Genomic DNA, 19,317 nt, shown 5'->3' with positions numbered 1-19,317 from the left:
AGGAAGAGGGGGTATCAAGTTAGATGTTAGGAGGAAGTTACATGCTCAAAATGCAGTGAGGCACTGGCACTGCTGCCCAGATCTGGGGATGTCCCATCCCCTGAGGTGCTCAGGGCCATGATGGGGCCCTGGGCAGCCTGAGCTGGTGGGGAGCAACCAGCCCATGGTAGGGGGTTGGAACTAGGTGATCTTTAAGATCCCTTCCAGCCAAAGCCATTCTACAATTATGTGATTCTGTGATAAGAAAAGCTGAAGTCGTTCCTTCTGTGCACAGGAAATCAAGATATGCTCAGCCCTGTGTGTGTGTTTGCAGCAGCCTCTTGATATACGTACATGTATACATTCTTCTGCTTAATTCCTTTTATGTTAAATCCATTGGTTTTAGTTAGTATTTGTGGCTATTTGCACTGAATAGATGGATTTAATTTATTTTTTTATTTTTTTATTTTGTATGTGCGCCCTCACTTTCTTCAAAGGCTCTTCTATTGCCCAAACCTGGAAATTACCATGGATCTTAATTTGGGTAGTTTTAATAGAGCTTAATTGTTTGAACATTTCTGTGAGCATGATCATAACAGAGTATTTTATAATATCAGAAAATATAGTTTTAATAAAGCTGTCTAGAGCTAGAAAGAGGAACTCTTCCTTTGATGCTCCTTTGGTAGATGAAAACATTTTTGTTCAATAGGAGACCAGCATCTTTTTTTTTTTGCTCATTTGAGACCAGTTCTGGCAACATACTGATATTCATTCAAATATAAATGCCATATTCACTTTGAAATGCAAATTGTTTAAAGAAAAATAGCATATGGTAGAGGTAAGTACCTTTTCAAATCAGCTCCTACACTTTAGGGATATGAGTACAGCTAAAATTATTCTTTGGAAAGAATCTGGAGCCTTTGACACATTGAAGCTTGAACTAATCAAGGCCTCCCAGTAAGCATATACACATATCCATATCAAGGAAACAGTGCTGAGAATACATGGATTAGCATAGTAATTTAACTGCCCCCTGCTAATCAACTTAAGCGACCAGCTGATGCATATATGATATATTTGAAGAGGCACTCTTTCAGAACTCCAGAGTGGCCAAGTAGCTGACCGTGGATTTCATGGTAACATTGACTTATGTATTTATATCTCTCTATCTACATACAGATAGATATTAATAGAATGGGAGATGTGTGTGTATATACAGGTACAGCTGGGGCAGACAGCAGATGCAGGATGCATAGTTGCTTGTGTCACTGCTTAATAGAAAGGCTTTGTACACCTACCTCAACGTAGAAGGTTTGCTTTTCAGTAAGTGTTGTTGGCTTGCTATTTTTATCTGTCTGGCTTGTCTGCTAGAAGACTGAGATAATTTCTGCTGTTGAGGTTTTCATCTTTGAGCAAAAATGAAGTACTGTTGCATTATGGAGGTGAGGAGGTCACCCAGAGGGTGGTGAGGCACTGGAACAGGTTGCCCAAGGAGGTTGTGGATGCCCCATCCCTGCAGGCATTCAAGGCCAGGCTGGATGTGGCTCTGGGCAGCCTGGTCTGCTGGTTGGTGACCCTGCACATAGCAGGGTGTTGGAACCAGATGAGCATTGTGGTCCTTTTCAACCCAGACTATTCTACAGTTCATTCTGTGACTGGGGTTTTCCTGTTACAGAATGGAAAAAACATAGAACTGTTTGCTAGAAGCAGCAAGTGTGCAAGAGCAGCAGGTGGCTTCCAATTTTGCTGTGACAACACTGCTGCATGCTGTTGCAGTATGATACATCTCTTGAGCTTGCTGCAATTAGATTGAGAAGCAGGGAAAAGACAGCTGTGCATTCAGAGATTGAGATTTTTAAATAAAGCTGTAACCAACAGCTTTGTGCTAGAGCATGTCCATTCCTACTACACCAGTGCAGGTTGTACTGTGCATTCTGTAGGGCAGCTCTTCTGATGTCTATCTGTAGATCATAGAATCGTAGAACGGCTTGGGTTCGAAGGGACCTTCAGGATCATGAAGCCACATACAGGCCACATGCAGGACCACCAACCTCCACATTTAATACCAGTCCAGGCTGCTCAGGGCCCCATCCAACTAGGCCTTGAACACCTCCAGGGATGGACGGGGCATCCATAGCCTCTCTGGGCAGCTGTTCCAGCACCTCACCACTCTCATAGTAAAGAACTTTCCCCTGACTTGCATGCTCTGATGCATTGAGAAAATCATATAGCATCTGAAAAAAAGTGGAATGTAACCTTGAGTTGATGGTATCACAAAGGGGCAAACTGGTAGCAGGGTTATCAAACTGGCAGCAGAAAGAGCTGAGTTGGGTTGCATTGTGGATCAGTAAAGTATAAAAAATGGGACTTGGCAGCTATTTGTTGCTAACAGCTCAAGCTTTCACAAATATGAAGTGGAAAAAGGATTCCTGTTTGGTTTATGCTTCCTCAACAGATGAATGTCATAACCTGGGCTGCAGAGCTTCAGAAGACAGCATTAAGCTGACAGCAACGCCTTTGGTGCTGACATGATGATGTCGAAGTCTAGATGTTATGCCAGGTGTCCTATTAAAATTTTGGATTTATATCCTGGTTGGAAAGTGACCAGACACCTCTGTTAGAAAATTAATTAAAAAAAAAAATTGTGAACTGGACAAAAGCTGTCATCATACAAACACTGGTCTTAGCAATTCAGCCACCCAGCACAGGGTAATGGGGACACGTCAGGCAGAGGTGTCCTGTAATTGTTTTCCATTTTCCCATGATACCTGGAAAATGCTACATCTCAGCTTTCATATACCAGCTTTCTCCTTCGTGGTCTTTGTTACAAAGAGTCTCCTGCAGGAATTCATCAGCTGTAGCTTCCTGTTTACACAGCACAGAGTGAAAGATAGCTACAGGCTGGAAGTGCATATTTGTGCCTTTACTCTTGTGTCAGGCAAGGTGGATGCCATTTGTCAGGAGCATGATGGGGGAAGGAGGCTTGTGTGTATTTCCCAATAGGAAACCTAATTGTTTGTGAAAAGTAAGTTGCTTCTAAAGCCATTTACTGGTGATATTCTCAAGGTGCTGCAGCAGAAATAAAGCAAAGCGAAGAGTTTGGATTGATCTGTCATGTAATTGTCACCTGTAAGTTCGATTTGATAAACTCAGTCAGCTGAGTTAATTGCAAACGTAGAGGCTAATATACAAATTTGGAAGCAAGACTAGAAAAAAGTTGGTAACTTTCCTGTAAGCTCGTTTAAAAAGAAATAAAGGACCTGTGGGGATCTCTTCAGTTTCCATCACAGGCCCACAAGCCATCCGGGTAAGGAAAATAAGCCATTTTTCTGCTTAAATGTATCAAGGTGTAAATTGTTGAAAATATTTTGAATGGAATGGGAATGTGATGTATGTTCTCAGCTCAGAAAGCTCAGAAAGTGTGATTTTGCTTTGAGATGGAAGAAAAGAGAAAATACAGTCATTAGCAGAGCTCTGGAAGTGCTGGTTGAAAGGGAGCTCTGGAGGTATCTCTGCCATCCTCGTGCTTGGAGCAGGGCTGTGACCACAGCTGGGTGAGTCAGCCACTGACCTCCTGCTCACCAGACTGAGCCAGCACTCGGAAACCTTGTGTTAGTAAAACTTGGACCATCTTGACAGTTCTTCACTGGATCTTTTCTTACTCCCCAAAAAGCTTAGCACTTCGTGCCGAACCACATGGTGTTTGTGTTGGCCTAAATCCCAAGATCTTGGGCTCAGGATCTGTCATTCACATCAGTCACTCCCTTCGTCAAAATAATTTATTCGTGTTCATGGGTTTTCTGGGTTGTGAGAAGTAGAGGGAAATTCTGTTGCTAAGTATCAGCAGCACCACTGAAATTCGTTCGGTGGGAGGTATGTCTTAGAAGAGAACTGAAAACATGAAATGTTAGCTTGTGTTTTCATGTAGTATATTGCAACTTCAGAATGCTAGGCCATAACTTCAAGCCTCGATTACTTCCTTCATTTCTGAGGGCCTGATTTCCTTGCTAAACTTCTTAAACTTCTTTTTTGGACAACGTCTTTAGAAGGTGCTGAAACACCAGCTGGTGCAAACGGCTTTCAGCTGATGAGTCCAGCATACAGTGTCCTGAAAAGGAGTGGTTGGAGGCAGGAAGTTTTTTCAACAGCTCGGAAGGTGATACTCTGATCATGGGCTTCTCATGGACAAAAAGAGTTGCCCAGGGAAAGTGATTAGAGACGAAAGATGCCAGTGGCTAAAACCCTGCCTTGGGACTGCCCAGCGCAGCTCTGAAGTGTATCTTAGACTTTGTGTAATTGAGCAAATCCATTTAGTTTCTCTATGTTTCACATCTACAAAGCAGAGATTGTCAAACAGAAGTTCACGAGACTGAGTAAGTACGTTCAACATCAGGCAGACAGATGCAGTGAGAGATGGATCCGTGTTAAGGACTAAAGATGAGATTTAGTCTTGGGAAAAGAAGGGAGAAAAAGGGACAATTATGCCAACTCTAATAAACACGAAGTAGTTCACTGAGCTCCGCTGTCTTCCCAAAGGCTGCTCTGGGAAAAGACATAATGATAGAACTGGGAGTCAAGAGATCTGGGTTTTATTTTCATGTCTGCCACAATCTTCCTTTGTGGCCCAGGGTCATTTAACCTCTGAAAAATGGGGGAAATGATAGCAGATAATTAACAACCTCACAGGAGCATTGAAAATTAATTCATTAATTTTTCTGAACTCATCAGTAGAAGGTACAATGGAAATCCAAAGTGTTATCGTATCTTATAAAATTACGTCTGTTTCTTTGCATATGCTTTTAAAGAGTATTCTTAAAGCATGGAAGACCTCTGGGTTGCCTTTCAAGAGCAGTCTCTGAAAGTCAGCAGTGCCTGCTGCCCTTAGGAAGAGCCTGCCACAAAGAATGAAACCAGCATTATAAAATATATTTGTATCATGTGTGAGTCCTGTGCCAGGAATGGAGCAAAATATGGTCAGAAACAGAAGCTCGGAAGCAGACTCTTTTGGCCCATCTCAAGTTGTGGACATAATTATTTTAAGTTTTATTTGGACTTAGATTATTTTAAGCACGTCGGGTTGGCTGTCTCACCTTGGTCGCTCGTGTCAGCAGTGGACTTCACGGATGTATTTTTTTTTTCATGCTCAGTTTGTCTTTTGTGTTATACCTGTAACAAAGCAGAACCTGTACAAAATGTGCCTGGTAGCAGGGTTGTCGGGGCTCAAGCTTTCCAGGAGGCAAATGAACAGGATGAGCTGAAATATGGCAAATGTAGGCTGTTTTGTTGGAAGCCCCTAGTGAGATTGGAGTGGGCTGCTGAAATCTGTAGTCTTTAGAGTTTCAGAGAGGGCTGCGTTGCTTTTTCTGCTGGTCAAATACTTTCTTTTTCTGCTCTGTTAAGATCTTCATGCCATCCATCTTCATGTCAATCAATTTTATCTTCTCTATTGACACAATTTGTTTTCCATTTATGTCTAGGGAACGTGACTACTAGCACATCTGTGTCTCAGATGGCAAGTGGGATCAGTCTAGTCTCCTTCAACAGCCGTCCGGACGGTATGCATCAGCGCTCTTACTCGGTCTCCAGTGCAGATCAGTGGAGTGAGGCAACAGTCATTGCAAACTCTGGCATTAGCAGTGGTAAGAAACTTGGAGCTGGGGGGGTGACCTGCATTGGGGTGAAAAGGGAATTCGGTATTTTGTGGTTAAAGTGAAAATACAACCAGATGTTCTTCACCCAGATATTCTGTTGGAAGCCAAACTTCCAGCATCTGAGGGAAAAAGGAGGCATCGTATGAAAAAACAGATTAATACAATATTTTCTCAGTGGGAAGAGCTGATGTATGACACTACTGCTTAATTTGAATTTCAGGTACATAATGTAGGTTGTTCGCTTTGTATTCTTATTTTCTTATTCTGTGTGGTTGGTATTAGCAGTAAATTACCCTGCAGACCTATTCAGTGGCATGCCCTTTCTTCGTTGTGGCCTTGCTTTGAAGGATGCACGCTGCTGCCATACCTGTTTTTTTTTCTCTTCTAGTATTTAGACTATTTAACAGAGCTAAAAGGAGCGAACACTGTTCCAGATGGTGTTTTGTATTGAGAGTAACAGCAAAACAGCTTGTTGCTTTTAGAGGATGTGTAAGATAGCAGGAAAATATTGCACAGGGGAGGATTATGGCACATTGGGGCAGCCATGGCACTCATGGGGGATAAGAGTGGAGGGCTCTGTCATAGTGAGCTGCAGGTCAGGTTGGTACTGGGGAAACGTGGATCTGGGGCATGCAGGTTGTGCCAGGTGACTGTGGAAACCATGGGAAGCTACTGAAACAGAGGGCAGCAAGTGAAAGAAAGATATGTGTGAAAGAGAGCTCTGCACAGAAGTAAAATAGGATTATGGATAGCATGAAAAAGCATGTGCATAAGAGAGGAGAAAGGGAGGACTGTTTCTAATGGCTGTTTCAAAAAAAGGGAGAATGGCAGGAGCATAAAGACTATTTTGTGTGTCCCATGTGTGTCTGTACACTGTTTAAGGTTTGAGTCTGGGGTTTTCAGGCAGCTGTGGATAGATTTTCAATGCTACTTTATGGAAAAGGAGAGTTCAAATCAGTCACCTCAGCACTGGCTGATTCATGTTCAAGTTTATGGTTGCTTAAGCATTTATTGCATTAAGCATCCATTTCTGGAGCTCTGAACTTGCAGGCAGCACCTTCAGCAATGTGATATTTGCATGAAAATGATACAGAACTTTCTGAAGCAGGCAGAATGGTGAAGTTCTTCAGCACTGTTCTCTTCAGTGTCAGCCCAGCTTACCTAGCTCTTTGGGACCTGGTTAGTCTCTCAGGACAGTCAAGATTCTCCTCCTCCTGCTTGTTTTCCTTCCAGCAAGGAGAATATTTTCATTCACCCCTTGCATTGCTAATGTAGTGGTTCCTTTAGACTGAACTAGTTTCACAGTTAAGGCTGCATGCTCTTCTCTCTTCTGCGCTGCTCTGTTATTTCCATCCACCCCGATTCTACTTTGCTTTTAAAAGGTTATACCGGAGTTTCAGCTTTTCAGTGCCGTTCTTTTACAATGTAGCTCTTCAAAGGAAAGTTGGAGAACATTGTGTGTTCTCGCTGGAATGAAGGCAAGTGAAAGTTAAGGCATAGCCAGTGCCTGGTCCCTGCACCTGCCAGACCTGCAGACGTCCCTTTAACAGATGTGAAAACCAAGGCTGCAATGGAAGAACATCTTCAAATGCAAAACTCAATGAGTCCCTAAAAGTGGCATGTAATTAATGTGCTGAAAAGTAGAAATAGAGCCTAACTTCCTGCTTCTTCCCCTTGACCTTGTCGTGCTGTTTCTGCTTTGGAGTTGCGGTGGCTCCTGGTTCTGCACTGCAGCTAGTTCTAAATTACTGGGGAAGGGAACCTTTCCTCCTACACAACCTCTGTACTCCTTTTTTTGACTTGACATTCATATGTGATTACTTCTGGATCAAAAGAGATGACAGCTAGAATTATCTATGAAATATTTATTAAAAAGCTGAAGTTGACTGGTGGGTGGCTCTGGATCAGCCTGACTTAATTTCTTGCAGAGGTTCTACTTTTCTGAAACAAGAAGAAATCGCCTTAATATGTGAGGGAAATGGAGATAGTGGCCATTTTTAGCCAACCGAATGTCAGCGTAAACAGAGGTATTGTAATAAAACGGCTGCAAAGCATCAGGAACATTCCTTTCCATCAGCGTATCGTCTTTCGGGAAGCTCATAGATGTGTCCTTTATGCCAGCAAGTTGACGCATGAAAAACTCTTTTTAATTTCAGGGTTTTTTTTCTCCATTAAAAGATTTTGAATTTTAGTCATAAAAAGGTAATACTGTGAAAGCAGCAGGTACGGAGAGAAGCTAAGCATCTTTTGGAATTCAAATGCCAATGTACTGGAGAATATGTCTGCTTATTGTCAAACGGTTTTATTGTAGACAAAATAACATATTGGGATTCAATTTTTCTCTGCACCTTTTTTTCACATTAAATTAATACTTTGTGTGGCTCTGGAGAACTTTTCAAAGTCTTCCGAAGCAGACCTTTGGTTTCCTGGGGCTTCTGTCTTTCAAGCAGCTGTGAACATCTCCTAATTAGATAAATTACTTTGTAGTGGGCAGAGCCACAAAACAGGAGGTGCTGGATAAATTAAAGGGGAAAAATAGAAAAATCCATTCTCTGAAATGGAATGCCCCACTGCTTTATGACTATTACTGTTGTAAGGTTTTACATTTAAGTACCTGAGGTTTAAAATTAAATGTCTAATATAATTTGGCACTGGTAACATGAAGCCTGTGACTGCCCTCAGAGAAAATCCAGACAGCTTAGTTCAGTGTTTCAAATTGCTGTCTGCCAGATAGTGAGCGGCCCACGCCAATGGCTCACAATTTAGCTGGATGCCGCCCGCTGCTCTGCGTGATTTTAAATTCACTAACATATTTGTCTTAAAACTTGGAAATTTAAAGAGGCTTCTCCAGAAGTACATGAAAAATTAATGCTTTTTACATTTTTTCTTACTCTTGTAAGTACTTGACAGAAGTAATTTTAGCAGCAAGCGGGAATAAAAACTGGGGGCAGTAAATCCCTGTCCAGGAACCCCTTGTGTGGATTCTTTATGGACCCAAAATTGATCTACATGTCAGATCCTGATGTACTTTAAACTGTTTATCACCCTAATGGCAGCGGAGAGACCGTGAACACCAACTTATAATCCTCGGTGAAAGAAATTGGTGTTTGCCGTCAGTGAAGGAGCAGTTTAGTGTTACTGATAGACTCAGAACGATTACTGCCACCACCACTATTGGCTGAGAGGTTCCCTGGATCGGGTCGGGAGGAAGGCTGAGGGCTGGTTGGGTTCTTATATTTGGTACATCTTGATGGACAGTGCTGCGACGCATCTCAAACTTGAGTAGGAAGCAGCTTTCCAGTGGAAAGCAGACCCAGCAATTAATATTAACTAGCAACGTTGCTATCATTAATGAAAGATAACGAAAGGCTGTTGTGCAGCCCTTACAGTTTATATATCACTTCAAGAGCTTGAGAGGCACCCTCTGGTAGAGACACTGTGGTAGAGACCACAGCCAGCTCTGTGAGGTTACAAAAATCCAGTTTGGGAGACTTAATCCCAAGAAAATGGAGGGCGTTATTTTCTACCCAACGATGAGGAAGCAGCACATCTGCTTTTTCCTCTTCTGTCAATATTAGAGTTTTTGCTTTGGCTTCTAAGGCTGTGTCCAGAGCATACCAGAGGGAAGCATTTCTTTCGTTAGTCACAGTAATAAGTGTGTCTGAAACAGTGCTTCAAACAGTGGTTTGTGTGGGGTGGGGTTTCTTTATTCTTGATTTCCAAACTGTCTTTTGAATTCTGGCTTGATGGAAAATTCCACAGATATAAAATAAATCAAATATCTGTTTAAATATCATCCACTTAGGTTTTATCACTGTACGATTGCTTCTACAGGCCATTTGATCTCTGCTGTAATTTATATAAATTGTAATACCTGGTGTCTTTTCAGTTTCTAATGGTTTGATTTTAGGGTTTGTTAATGTGAAATTGAGTTTTCACTGTGCCATGGGGTACGAGAGGTCACTGGGGTGTTTATATTAATGCAGACCTTACAACTTGCCTTACTTTTCTGATCGTAAGCACTCGGAATGATTAAACGGCGGAGTCTTGTGCTGTACATTGTCGTAACACTTTCATCTCAGAAATGAAGCCGAAAGCATGTTTGAGAGGGGTTTGAATTCAATAGGCAGCTCTTGACAAGGATAAATTATGTAATTTCAAATAAATTTACGGAATTTCAGAATTGTGGTAAGTGTATATAAATGGTTTAGGCTGGAAAAGCTATTTCTTCCTTTTTAAAGAAGGAAGTAGTTAACCAAGGAGCAAATATGAAGTCACTTTCTTGTTTTCTAGCTGCTCTTGTATTTCCTGCAGTTGCCAATAGGTGAACTCCTTTAGTTAGACTGTAAGAATCTCAGGTGAACGGGGGAGCTGATGGCAGCTGCCATCAGCTCCTCCCACCCCAAATGCTGCCCTTCTCACAGAGCTTCCCACCAGTGTCACGGAATGTAGGCTCTTACTTTGTACTCTCTAGATGTTTATTGCCCAAATGTTGGGGAAAACCTTTCCTGACATACAGATGAAGAATACGGTCACAAAACCTCTGCAATCCCCTACTCATACAGTGGGGTTCAGACATGAACCCTACTGAATGAGGGAATGCCCTAAGAGAGTGCCTTTTACCATGGGATCCAGGCTGGGGTTGAGGTTATTGTAGTGCCTTGGACTTGGAGCCATTGGTGAGACATTGCCATTGGATCCCACTGGGGCTGGCATCTGGCAAGGCATGTATGACCACCAGAGGATTTCTAAAGAATGAAATATGTGGGAGCAGATCTTCAGTTGCTGTGTCTGTGCTGAAGCTCCCCGATGGTGCTTATGTACTCAGAGCCAATGGCAGTGAGCTGCTGCCTGCAAAAAACTAAAATCTCCATGCAGCTCAGTTTAAGGCTGAGAAGGGCTTTGGAAGCATGGGCAGTCCTGCCCAACTTTTTTGTTTTTTTAGCTAAATATTTCGGTATTTGCTGAGTGCTGCTGCTGAAATATGGATTTTTATATGTTCTGCTGTTCTCCAGAAACCCATCTGCTTTTCCTGGTTAAGATCCTCTTCTTTCTGACCCCTCCCAGCCCCTGCTTAAAACTTAAAGAATTGTTGCATTCAGCAATTACATCTGGTGCTTGGTTCCAGAATGGTAAGGAATGTGAGTTTTCATCTTGTGCTAATTTGACATTGGCAGCCTCAAACCTCGTGCTCATCTTAATCTTGCTCACAGCCCCAAGTGCCAAATGTCTGTCAATAAATTGTTTATGTGACTCAGTTAACGTGGTGAGTGGAACTATGAAGCTTTGCTTTCTGCATTGGCTTACAGATGCTTAAATGTGCAGTTTAGCTCTGAATTCAAGCTGAAACAGGACTGTGGATGTCATGTTCCTTCTATTAGGAAAAATAATCTGACTTGATTGTCTAGCTTTGTTCAGTGAATGAGTGCTTTGCTGCCTCTGGCCACGGTTGATTGTCACACCTTCTCCTTTTGACCACAGTCACTCCCAACCCAAGAGAAAAGAAAAACACCCCAAACCGAAGAAGTTCTTTTTATTCTTGACAGAACTGTGAGAATAGAAAGGTCATTTTTGACCCTCCAGGTGCAGAGTTAGTGCCTCGCAGTTACATGGTCCCCAGAAATCAGTACTTCCAAAGCAGGGAAAGGAGATCCCTGCCATTGATAGCAGTGGAAGCGTGGGGCACTTCTGACTTCAGGTTGGCTTAGTATCCGTCTCTGACAGCAGCTGCAGGCTGCCTCTCTGGAGCACAGATGTTTAACAGACACAGCACTGAAAAATCTGCAAAATATTCTGTTCTCTGATTCTCTGCATCAGTATCTGTCCAAGTGGAAGGGTTAATACTGCAGATGAGCACACTCATGTAGGCAGTGAGTTGTTCACCAGGAAGGCAGCCCTATATTCCATTTGTATAAAGAGTGCTCAGCCTTCCAAAGACTTCTTTTTGTTTGTTTCTTGTTTAACGTTGCTTTAATCTTCAATGTTTGTAGTTTTGGAATGAGTTTTGCTGTGATCTTTCTTGGCAGGTGAGTCACCAGATGGTCTGAGATGTACCATCAGCTGTGATTATTTTTCCCCGTGTCTCAGAAATAAATGTGACCCGTGGCATAGATTGCTGCAATAGTGGCAGAGGCATCAATGCGTTGCCTAAATTCAGGAGGACTTGGCTTGAACTATTTGAGCTGCATTTGATTTGAGGATACCTGGAGTGATATTTATCTGAATTTCAATAATCTACATTGATATAATAACAATAATGAAAATGTTACACTTCAGTAAAATTTAGGAATGTTGAAAATACAAAGTTGGGAGGGCTAAAAGTTACGTATAGTTACCATTGAAGTAACTCCAAGTTTCGGAACTTTTTTGTCCACACTTTTGAAGTCCGAACAGATGCTTGTAGTAATTAAACTCCTCGTTTAATGTATGTTCAGAAGCACGCTGCTTTGTTTGGCCTGTTTCTGGGTGAAGTGTGTGCAAGAAACTCACATGATGCTTTTATTTTTTCTCAGGCTTAATGAAGTTTCTGTTCCAATTAACATGAGTGCTTGCCTCATCAAGCATGTCTGTTTGCAGTCTCGGTTTCTTTCCAGTCCAGATCACAGAGCATTGGGAACGGGGATGTTGTGTATACTTTACCTATGGAATCCAACACTTCAAAGCCTCTTCACAGCATATGCAGTTCAAGGAGTGAAAGAAGCCTCTGTGTTAAACCCAATCCGCATCTCCTTCACAGCCTGCTGATTGTTGGGGAGCAGTTAAAGCTCAGCGCTTGGCTTCCTGCAGGTGGAAGAGCATCTCCTTTCAAGTCCCCAGGCCGTGCATTTGTTACAGTTGATACAGCTCCTTAATTCAGTGGCAGTGTGTGCCACCCACAGCCGAGGCTGCCAAGGAGGATCCAGTTTACATGAGGTCGCACGCGAGTGCTTTTCCTGATGCATGCATTCAGTGAGAGCAGGAGAAGAAGGGCCCTGACTTCAGTTATCCCAAACCCTCAGAAGAGCTGGGAAAACCTGGAAGGAGTGCTCAGTAACGTTTAAGAAGCACAGCAATAGAGTTTGTCAGTGACATTTGCCTTATCTGGCGCCAATATAAGGCACCAGGGCCATTGCTTCATGTGAAGAGCAAGGTGTGTTTTACATTTCAGCTATATGCTGTTGTAGTTTTTGCCTTTCCTTAAGAGTATCGTGGGTGTCGCTTTCATGGTTTGCTTTCCTTTCTGCTGCTGGTGCTCATGGCAGGCGTTACCAGGAAAGCCTGAGCCTTTTCTAGCATGGTGTGCTTCACTGCCTGTTTAATAAACAGCAGTCATTCATCTTTAATTGGAAAATGTTAAGAGACTCTTGGTTTTTCCAAAATGCTGATCTTCAGGCTTGCTGCTGAAGTCCTGTGAACTGATTGTTGAGAGTTTCCCAACCTCTTCTCAATTACCGGAGAGTGGGTTTGATGCTTGAAGTTATCCACAGGTTATACAGAGTGAAGGTTAAAGTATGAGACTAGAGACAGGCTACATGTCTCTTTTCCTGGCTCTGAGTGTTTCTTTGAAGAGAGTCAGTTCTTCCTTTGTGTCTTATTTTGCTTAAGTTGAAATACAAGGTAAATATTTTAGGAGGAAATGGTTCAGCAAGGCATACATTCATTATTTTCCAAGTGCCTTGAGACCTCAAGGCTCTGTTTCAAAGCAAAATGTTGATGCGTGAGACTTTTTTTTTTGCAATCAGAAGACAATGCTGATTGTTAGATCAGGGCAGAGCTCTGACCCTCTCCTTGTAGTTGAGTGAGTTTATTATTCACATCGATTTGATTGAGTATATAAATTAGTACATTTCACATGGTCTTGTGTGTACTCGATCATTATCTAACTCGCTCATCCAGGATGTATTTTTTTAGTGGTACTCCAAGTGCTTATTTTCCTGCCAGTCACCATTAATTGGGCTGGTCTTGCTGGGGTTGCTAGGTACCACAAACAGCAGTCGGTAATTATGGCTGGGTGCACAGTTATCTACCTGCCTTCAGTGGTTTCAGGGCCATAGAGGCGCACAGTGGCAGACAGCACACGGCTCAAACCGGGAGGTGCTGCCCTGGTTGCCCGTACTGTTTGTCTTCCAAAGGTCCATCCATCCATCTTCCTCACTGTGATGGCTAGGAACTAGTTAGCCTGTGTAAATAAACTAGTCCCTGTGGCAGTTATCTTCTCCAACACTGTTTGCCTCTCCTTTTTGTGTCAAGGTGACAGACAGGAGAAACAACACCCGTAACATCATCCGTGCCATTCAGAGCAATTCAGGGTGACACCACGTAAGAACCACATCTCTCTTCTCAACAGATCCGATGCTGCCCAGCAAAAACATTGCACTGGAGAATCAGACATCCTTTATAGATGTAGACTGTAGATGTGTTCGGTGAGAGCCACGGAGGTAGTTTGCCTTGGGACGTGGTGCCATCCTGCAGCATCCACGACTCGCTTTCTAATTTGTTGTCCTTATGCATTCGCACAACTTGTCACATTTGATCTTTCCCCAGGGCACATTCAGCATACCGTACAGATGAGGGAAGCACAAAGATGCATCAGTGTAGTGGAGGATGAGACAAATTAGAATGCTGTTGTTAACTCAGGAAGCAGTTAATGTCTCTGCACCTGACCTCAACCTGCTTCAGGCGGGACGTGCAGGGGAAGGGCTCGCATCCCATTCGCAGGTCAGGATCTGAGACCTGCAGGTCCTCTCATGCAATAGTCTTTGCTGCTTATGCTCATCACTGTGCTGGCAACATAGCAGGAATAGATGCTGCCTGTATCAGATCTTCAGTTTCTGGAAGATACAAGGAGCTTACTTTGTAAGACAGCTTTGAAAGGAAGCTAAATGGAAATGTTTTTTTTTCTTTTCTTCCTAGCAATGTGTAAACTTCTAGGGAGCAAATGTGCTTTGCTAGCACAGCAGCACATTGCTCCTTAGGAGGGAAAATGTAGTGAGCAACATACTTTTTCTTTCTCTTTCATTCTCTCTCGTTTTTTATTTTTTTTCTAAAGTGCTGTGTTGCCTTCTTTGCTTTCATCTTCCGTTACACTGGCCAGATATGGTGTGTTAGTCGGAAGTGAACTAGAGGTAACTTTGTCTTTCCTTTAGATAAGAAAGATTGTAACAAGTGTCTTACTATCCTGGAAATTATTGAAGCCAGTCCTTCCGATACATATGCCATAGTGTCATGAGACTAACTTTCTCTCTCAGGTCTCTGGATAATGTCCCTTGCTTGTCACAAAGTGGCTTATTAGGCTTCCAAGTGGAAAGGATCCTTTCATGCCAAACATGCCTTCAGGTCTGCTTTGCTTGAAGCACGCTAAGATGTATCAAAAGGCAGAACCTCCAAAAGTCGGAGGATCTTTTTTTGTTGAGAAGGAACCTTTGTTTTTCTTATTTAATTGAAATTGCCATTAGAGGAAAGGAGACGGTAACTTGGGCATTCAGTGGGGCTTTCTGTACATGACAGGATAGCTTTGTGATTTACAAGCTCTAGACATAAGGCTGGAAAAATGGTAGACGCCGTGGAAAGAGAATACTCCTGAGGCTCTTTCATCTCCATCCCACAGTTCGGCTCAGAGCTTCCTTTTAATTTCTTTCAGTGCAGCAGGTTAATTTAAGCCCTCAATAGCTTGAATGTCCAAGCTAAATTCAGCTAATCAATGACCGGACGGGCCCGCTTTCTATCGAAGGGACGAGCTGAGTGTGTGTTGGAAATGTTTGTGCTTTTTTTCCTGCGCGCTAAAGTCTTGTTGCCAGCCCTTCTCCCCACTCACAAATGTTTATCACTGTCGGCAGGCTTCTGCCGAGCTGCGGCTTTGACAGGTTTTTAATGTCTGTCCTGTACATCCATGCCTTACGCAGTCATTGTGCAATTGCAGCATCCCTTTAACTTCAGTTTGAGGCGGAGGAGGAATATAAAGAACTTGATAGAACGTTTATGGTAATAGCTGTAAAGAGAAGCTGCAGAGCATTGGATTTCACAGCCAGAAAAATTTCAGCTCAGGGAAATGGGTCTGAAATACAACTACAGATGGTTTTAGTCTATTGCTTCCCCTGCTTAAATAAAAGGATTGCTTTTCTCGCCTCTATTTAAAACACATGTGTAGAAGATGAAAGTGTCCAGCTATTTTTTTTATTATCCAGTCCACCAGCTACCGACATCTTTGGCTTATTTCATTTCTACGCTAATGGCACAGTAAAAGTTCTGAAACACACCCGTTGGGTTCAGCCTTCCTCGGGCCGTGGCAAAGATTCCTGCTGCAGTTGGAGCTGTTGCTGTTGTTTTCGTCATCGGCTCTTTCTCTTCCCATTGAACTTGGAGGTATTAATTGTGTTGCTGCTTCTGCTCTTTAATTGATCCCATGCGCCGCTCCTGCTTTTGTGCAGAGTCTGACTTCGTGTCACTTCAGAAAATCAAACACCCAAATTAATCAATCCCCGGGCTCTTGGGAGGAAGGCTGCGTCAGGGAGCTGGGCTCCACAAAAAGTCTAATTTCACTTTGAAAGCCAGTTGGAAAATTTTAACGAGAAGATGCAAGAAAAATGTAAACCAGATCAAGCCCGACTTTGGTCTGCAGAGAATAGCATCACCTGTTGAGTTTGTTTCAAGTTTTTGTAAATAGGTGATTTGACAAAAATATAAAATAAATCAAAAGACACAAAGGTAGAGGAGGTCAGAATGGCCTTGTTTCCGCTTCAAATCGTTACACAGGAGAGAAAGGGTTGTGTGTGTGACAGAGAATAGGAGCTGTGGGCCAAAGACGGGGCTCATTCTCGGGTTTGTGCATCTCAGCTCAGCCTTTGTGCTGTGCTGTTCCCACGCATCACGTGTTGCTGTCTCCTCTTACGCTAGCCCTCATCTGGGTGTCTTAGCGGGGCACTCCCTCCTGCTTCTGGGCCCTAATTTTCTTTCCCCCCTTGATTCCTATGTTGGTATTTGCTGCTACTCCACGAGGCGTGCATGGCAAGCAGAGAAGGGAAGATGTCTCAAATGCTTCCACCCAGCTTGCTTTCAGCAGATGCAGGAGCACTGAGGGTTGGGATGGCATTTTTTACCCTTTTCAAACCCTCCAGTGCTCCTGCAACTTTGTTTGTGGCATGTGTTCCAAAAGGTAAAACTGTGAGGTTGAACGTTAAGCTTTATGAACGTGTAATACTGAGAGAGGATATCAGATGTGTTTCAAATGGCAAATGTGGTGCAGTGCAACAGCACAGCCCTTGAGACTCTTCAGAGGATTGGTTGATTTTTTCATTTAATGTTTCATCTCAATTCTGGATGTTGCTTTAGACAAAATATTTCTTCCCTTGTGCCTCTCGTTTCTCGTATTAATATGTGTCATAATTGAAAGGAGTTTCGTCTATGACTGTAATTATGAAATGTATCTAGGAGAAGGGGCAGCCTTGGAAGTTGGCTTGCATAACAACAGCTGCATTGGCTTTTTTAGGTTCTGTGATTTCTGCCTAATGCACAGGGAGAGGCAGAGGGGAGAAGGGACAGCTGTGTGCTACGAGGGGACGCATGCATTCGCAAGGAACTTCCATCCCCTGCCGTCAGCAGCAGAGGCTGCAGCTAGCAGAGCTCTCCTGGGAGGAGAGGGCATTTTGCAGCGGTGCTGCTGCACGTCATCGACAAACCTGGCTCTGCAGTTCCAGAGCAGAGCGTGTGCTGGGCAGGATAACTCCGTGGCAAGGAGAGAATGGTGTCCTTAATACAGATATACACCCTGCAAATGATGACCGTCATCAAGTAGAGCTTGCCCGTACAGTCCATCAAAAACTGCAAAGCTAATGATGGGCTGGGCAGATAATCGCGGGAGAGTTAATTGTAAGGTTCGATATGCCATCTTGTCAGCAGAGATAAGTTGTCACGTTTTCCACTTGAGCTGAAACTAAATGATTGTAAAATAAGTTATGAGTGTCCTTGGGCCTGTCTGCCAGAATGATGGCTAAGAATACATTCCTGGCCCATCAGTCTCAAGCAGCCTGCTTGATATTTATGCGAACTGAATGTTATTTTATTCCCCCTCTAGTCATGCTTGTCAGCTTCCCGAGTGAAAAGTGAAACTGCTTCTTTGACTCATACTTCAAGTATTGAAGCTCGGAGAGGCTGCAGATTGTTATTATTATTGCTAGTATTATATATTTTTTTGGGTGTGCGTTGAACGTTGATGCCCGATTGGGAAGAACTAATGGCTAACATTGAACGTGCAGGATGGCTGCAAAACAGCCCATCCCAGCCCAGTGAGACGCATCTTATGAGTTCCTGTGCCTCCGTCAGAGCTGCTTTAGATGTGGAGTAATGAGGCGCTGGCTTTTTTAATTTGGCATGCCTTTTTCTTTGCCTCTTTTTTTTTTTTTTTTTTTTTTTAATATATATCTAATAGCACCGGCAGTGGTCGTCTGTTCTCACGCGTGGTAATTGATACAAAATAAAATGCATTATTTGTATTCAGTCAGGAGTATGAAATTGCATTCAGCGGGCTGAAGCCTGAACTCATTTACAGTTTTCTGAAGCAGGGCTTTCAGGAGCCCTCTTTTCAATTTGAAGAATACCTTGTCAGGCACAAGGAGTAGCTGGAAATGGGAAAGCACGGCGCGTGAGCCTGGCGTTCTTCCATTGCTCATATTTTAAAGCAGAGGAATGGTTTACAACTTCCATCTTCAAGGGCTGCTCTCAAAAACCAGAGCATGCCCTATCGTAATAGTCAGGTGCTCTGTCGTAATCGTAACTGCGCTCTGTGATAACGATAATGACGTGCCCTATCGTAATAACAGCGCACCCTACGACATCAGCATCCTTTTCCAGGAGCCTTGCAGCTCTTTGCTGCTGCAGGGGGAGGGAATCCCTCGGGCTCTCCCCCTGGGAGCAGTGTGACCCCAGGACAGCTCCTCATTGCCCACAGGGGCTGTGGCTCAGCAGGATTTACCGCAGCAGGTTCATTCTTTGGGGCGAGCGGTGGTGCAGTGCATTTGTAAGTCTCATCATTTTTCAGAATTCACAAACAGGTTTTGTTTGTGTTATTTATAGCCCAGAAATGGGACTGACCTGCAGCAAACGTGCAGCTTTACATTTGTATTTATTTATTTTTTTGTCAAGGAAACGTTTTGGAGAATTCCCCTTTTCACTTGCCAAATGGCTTGCAGCTGTTAAGAATTTGCAGTTTTTCGTAGAATCATAGAATGGCTTGGGTTGGAAGGGGCCTTTCTCTGCTCAGGGCACCATGTCTGACATCCAGGCAGTGGTGCAGCAATGAGCACAGCTCTTATACTCCAGCCCTGTGGGTTGCAGCAGACTCAGGCATGCATCACACTTCTTTGCAAGCAGTCTGTTGAAGGGCATGGATCGAGCTGGCTGCTTTTCTGTGTTGTTTTTTTTTCCTCCCCTTGAGTAAAATGGAATAATTCTTTTCAGGGTGAAAGCTGAGAGTTAGAGGCCTGCCCACGTGCTACAGCCCTCATATTTTCTAAGGGGAAAAAGTGAAGCATTTTGAGGAATGGCATTGTATGGAGGAAGCCTTTCTGGCTGGCATGCTTTCTGTGATATTTATGAATTGCAGTTTCCTGGTGAGCAAGCAAACAGAAAGCAACGAGACGCTGTCCTTACCCCATGGCCTCAGTAGCTCATTGCAGAGCAGGTGGGCATCTGTCTGGTGCTGCCTGTCGCAGTA

General features: G+C 43.3%; 1 protein-coding gene across 5 annotated transcripts in view; it reads left to right on the top strand.

Annotated features, from left to right (window-relative positions):
• Positions 1–19,317, top strand: part of AGAP1 (ArfGAP with GTPase domain, ankyrin repeat and PH domain 1) — a 290,576-nt gene that overhangs the window by 191,315 nt on the left and 79,944 nt on the right. For 4 of the 5 annotated variants that reach the window (XM_010713236.4, XM_085228640.1, XM_085228638.1 and 1 more), the window contains one exon: positions 5,457–5,618. The exons of the other annotated variant lie outside the window; for it this stretch is intronic. In XM_010713236.4, the coding sequence (XP_010711538.1) occupies positions 5,457–5,618 (162 nt within the window). The remainder of the gene's footprint in view (positions 1–5,456; positions 5,619–19,317) is intronic. 5 annotated transcript variants of the gene reach the window in all.

Source organism: Meleagris gallopavo, chromosome 7, assembly GCF_905368555.1.
Source record: "Meleagris gallopavo chromosome 7, MGAL_WU_HG_1.1, whole genome shotgun sequence".
Classification (NCBI taxonomy): Eukaryota; Metazoa; Chordata; class Aves; order Galliformes; family Phasianidae; genus Meleagris; species Meleagris gallopavo.
The sequence above is the reverse complement of the archived record's forward strand: the minus strand, read 5'-3'. Positions and strand labels throughout refer to the sequence as shown.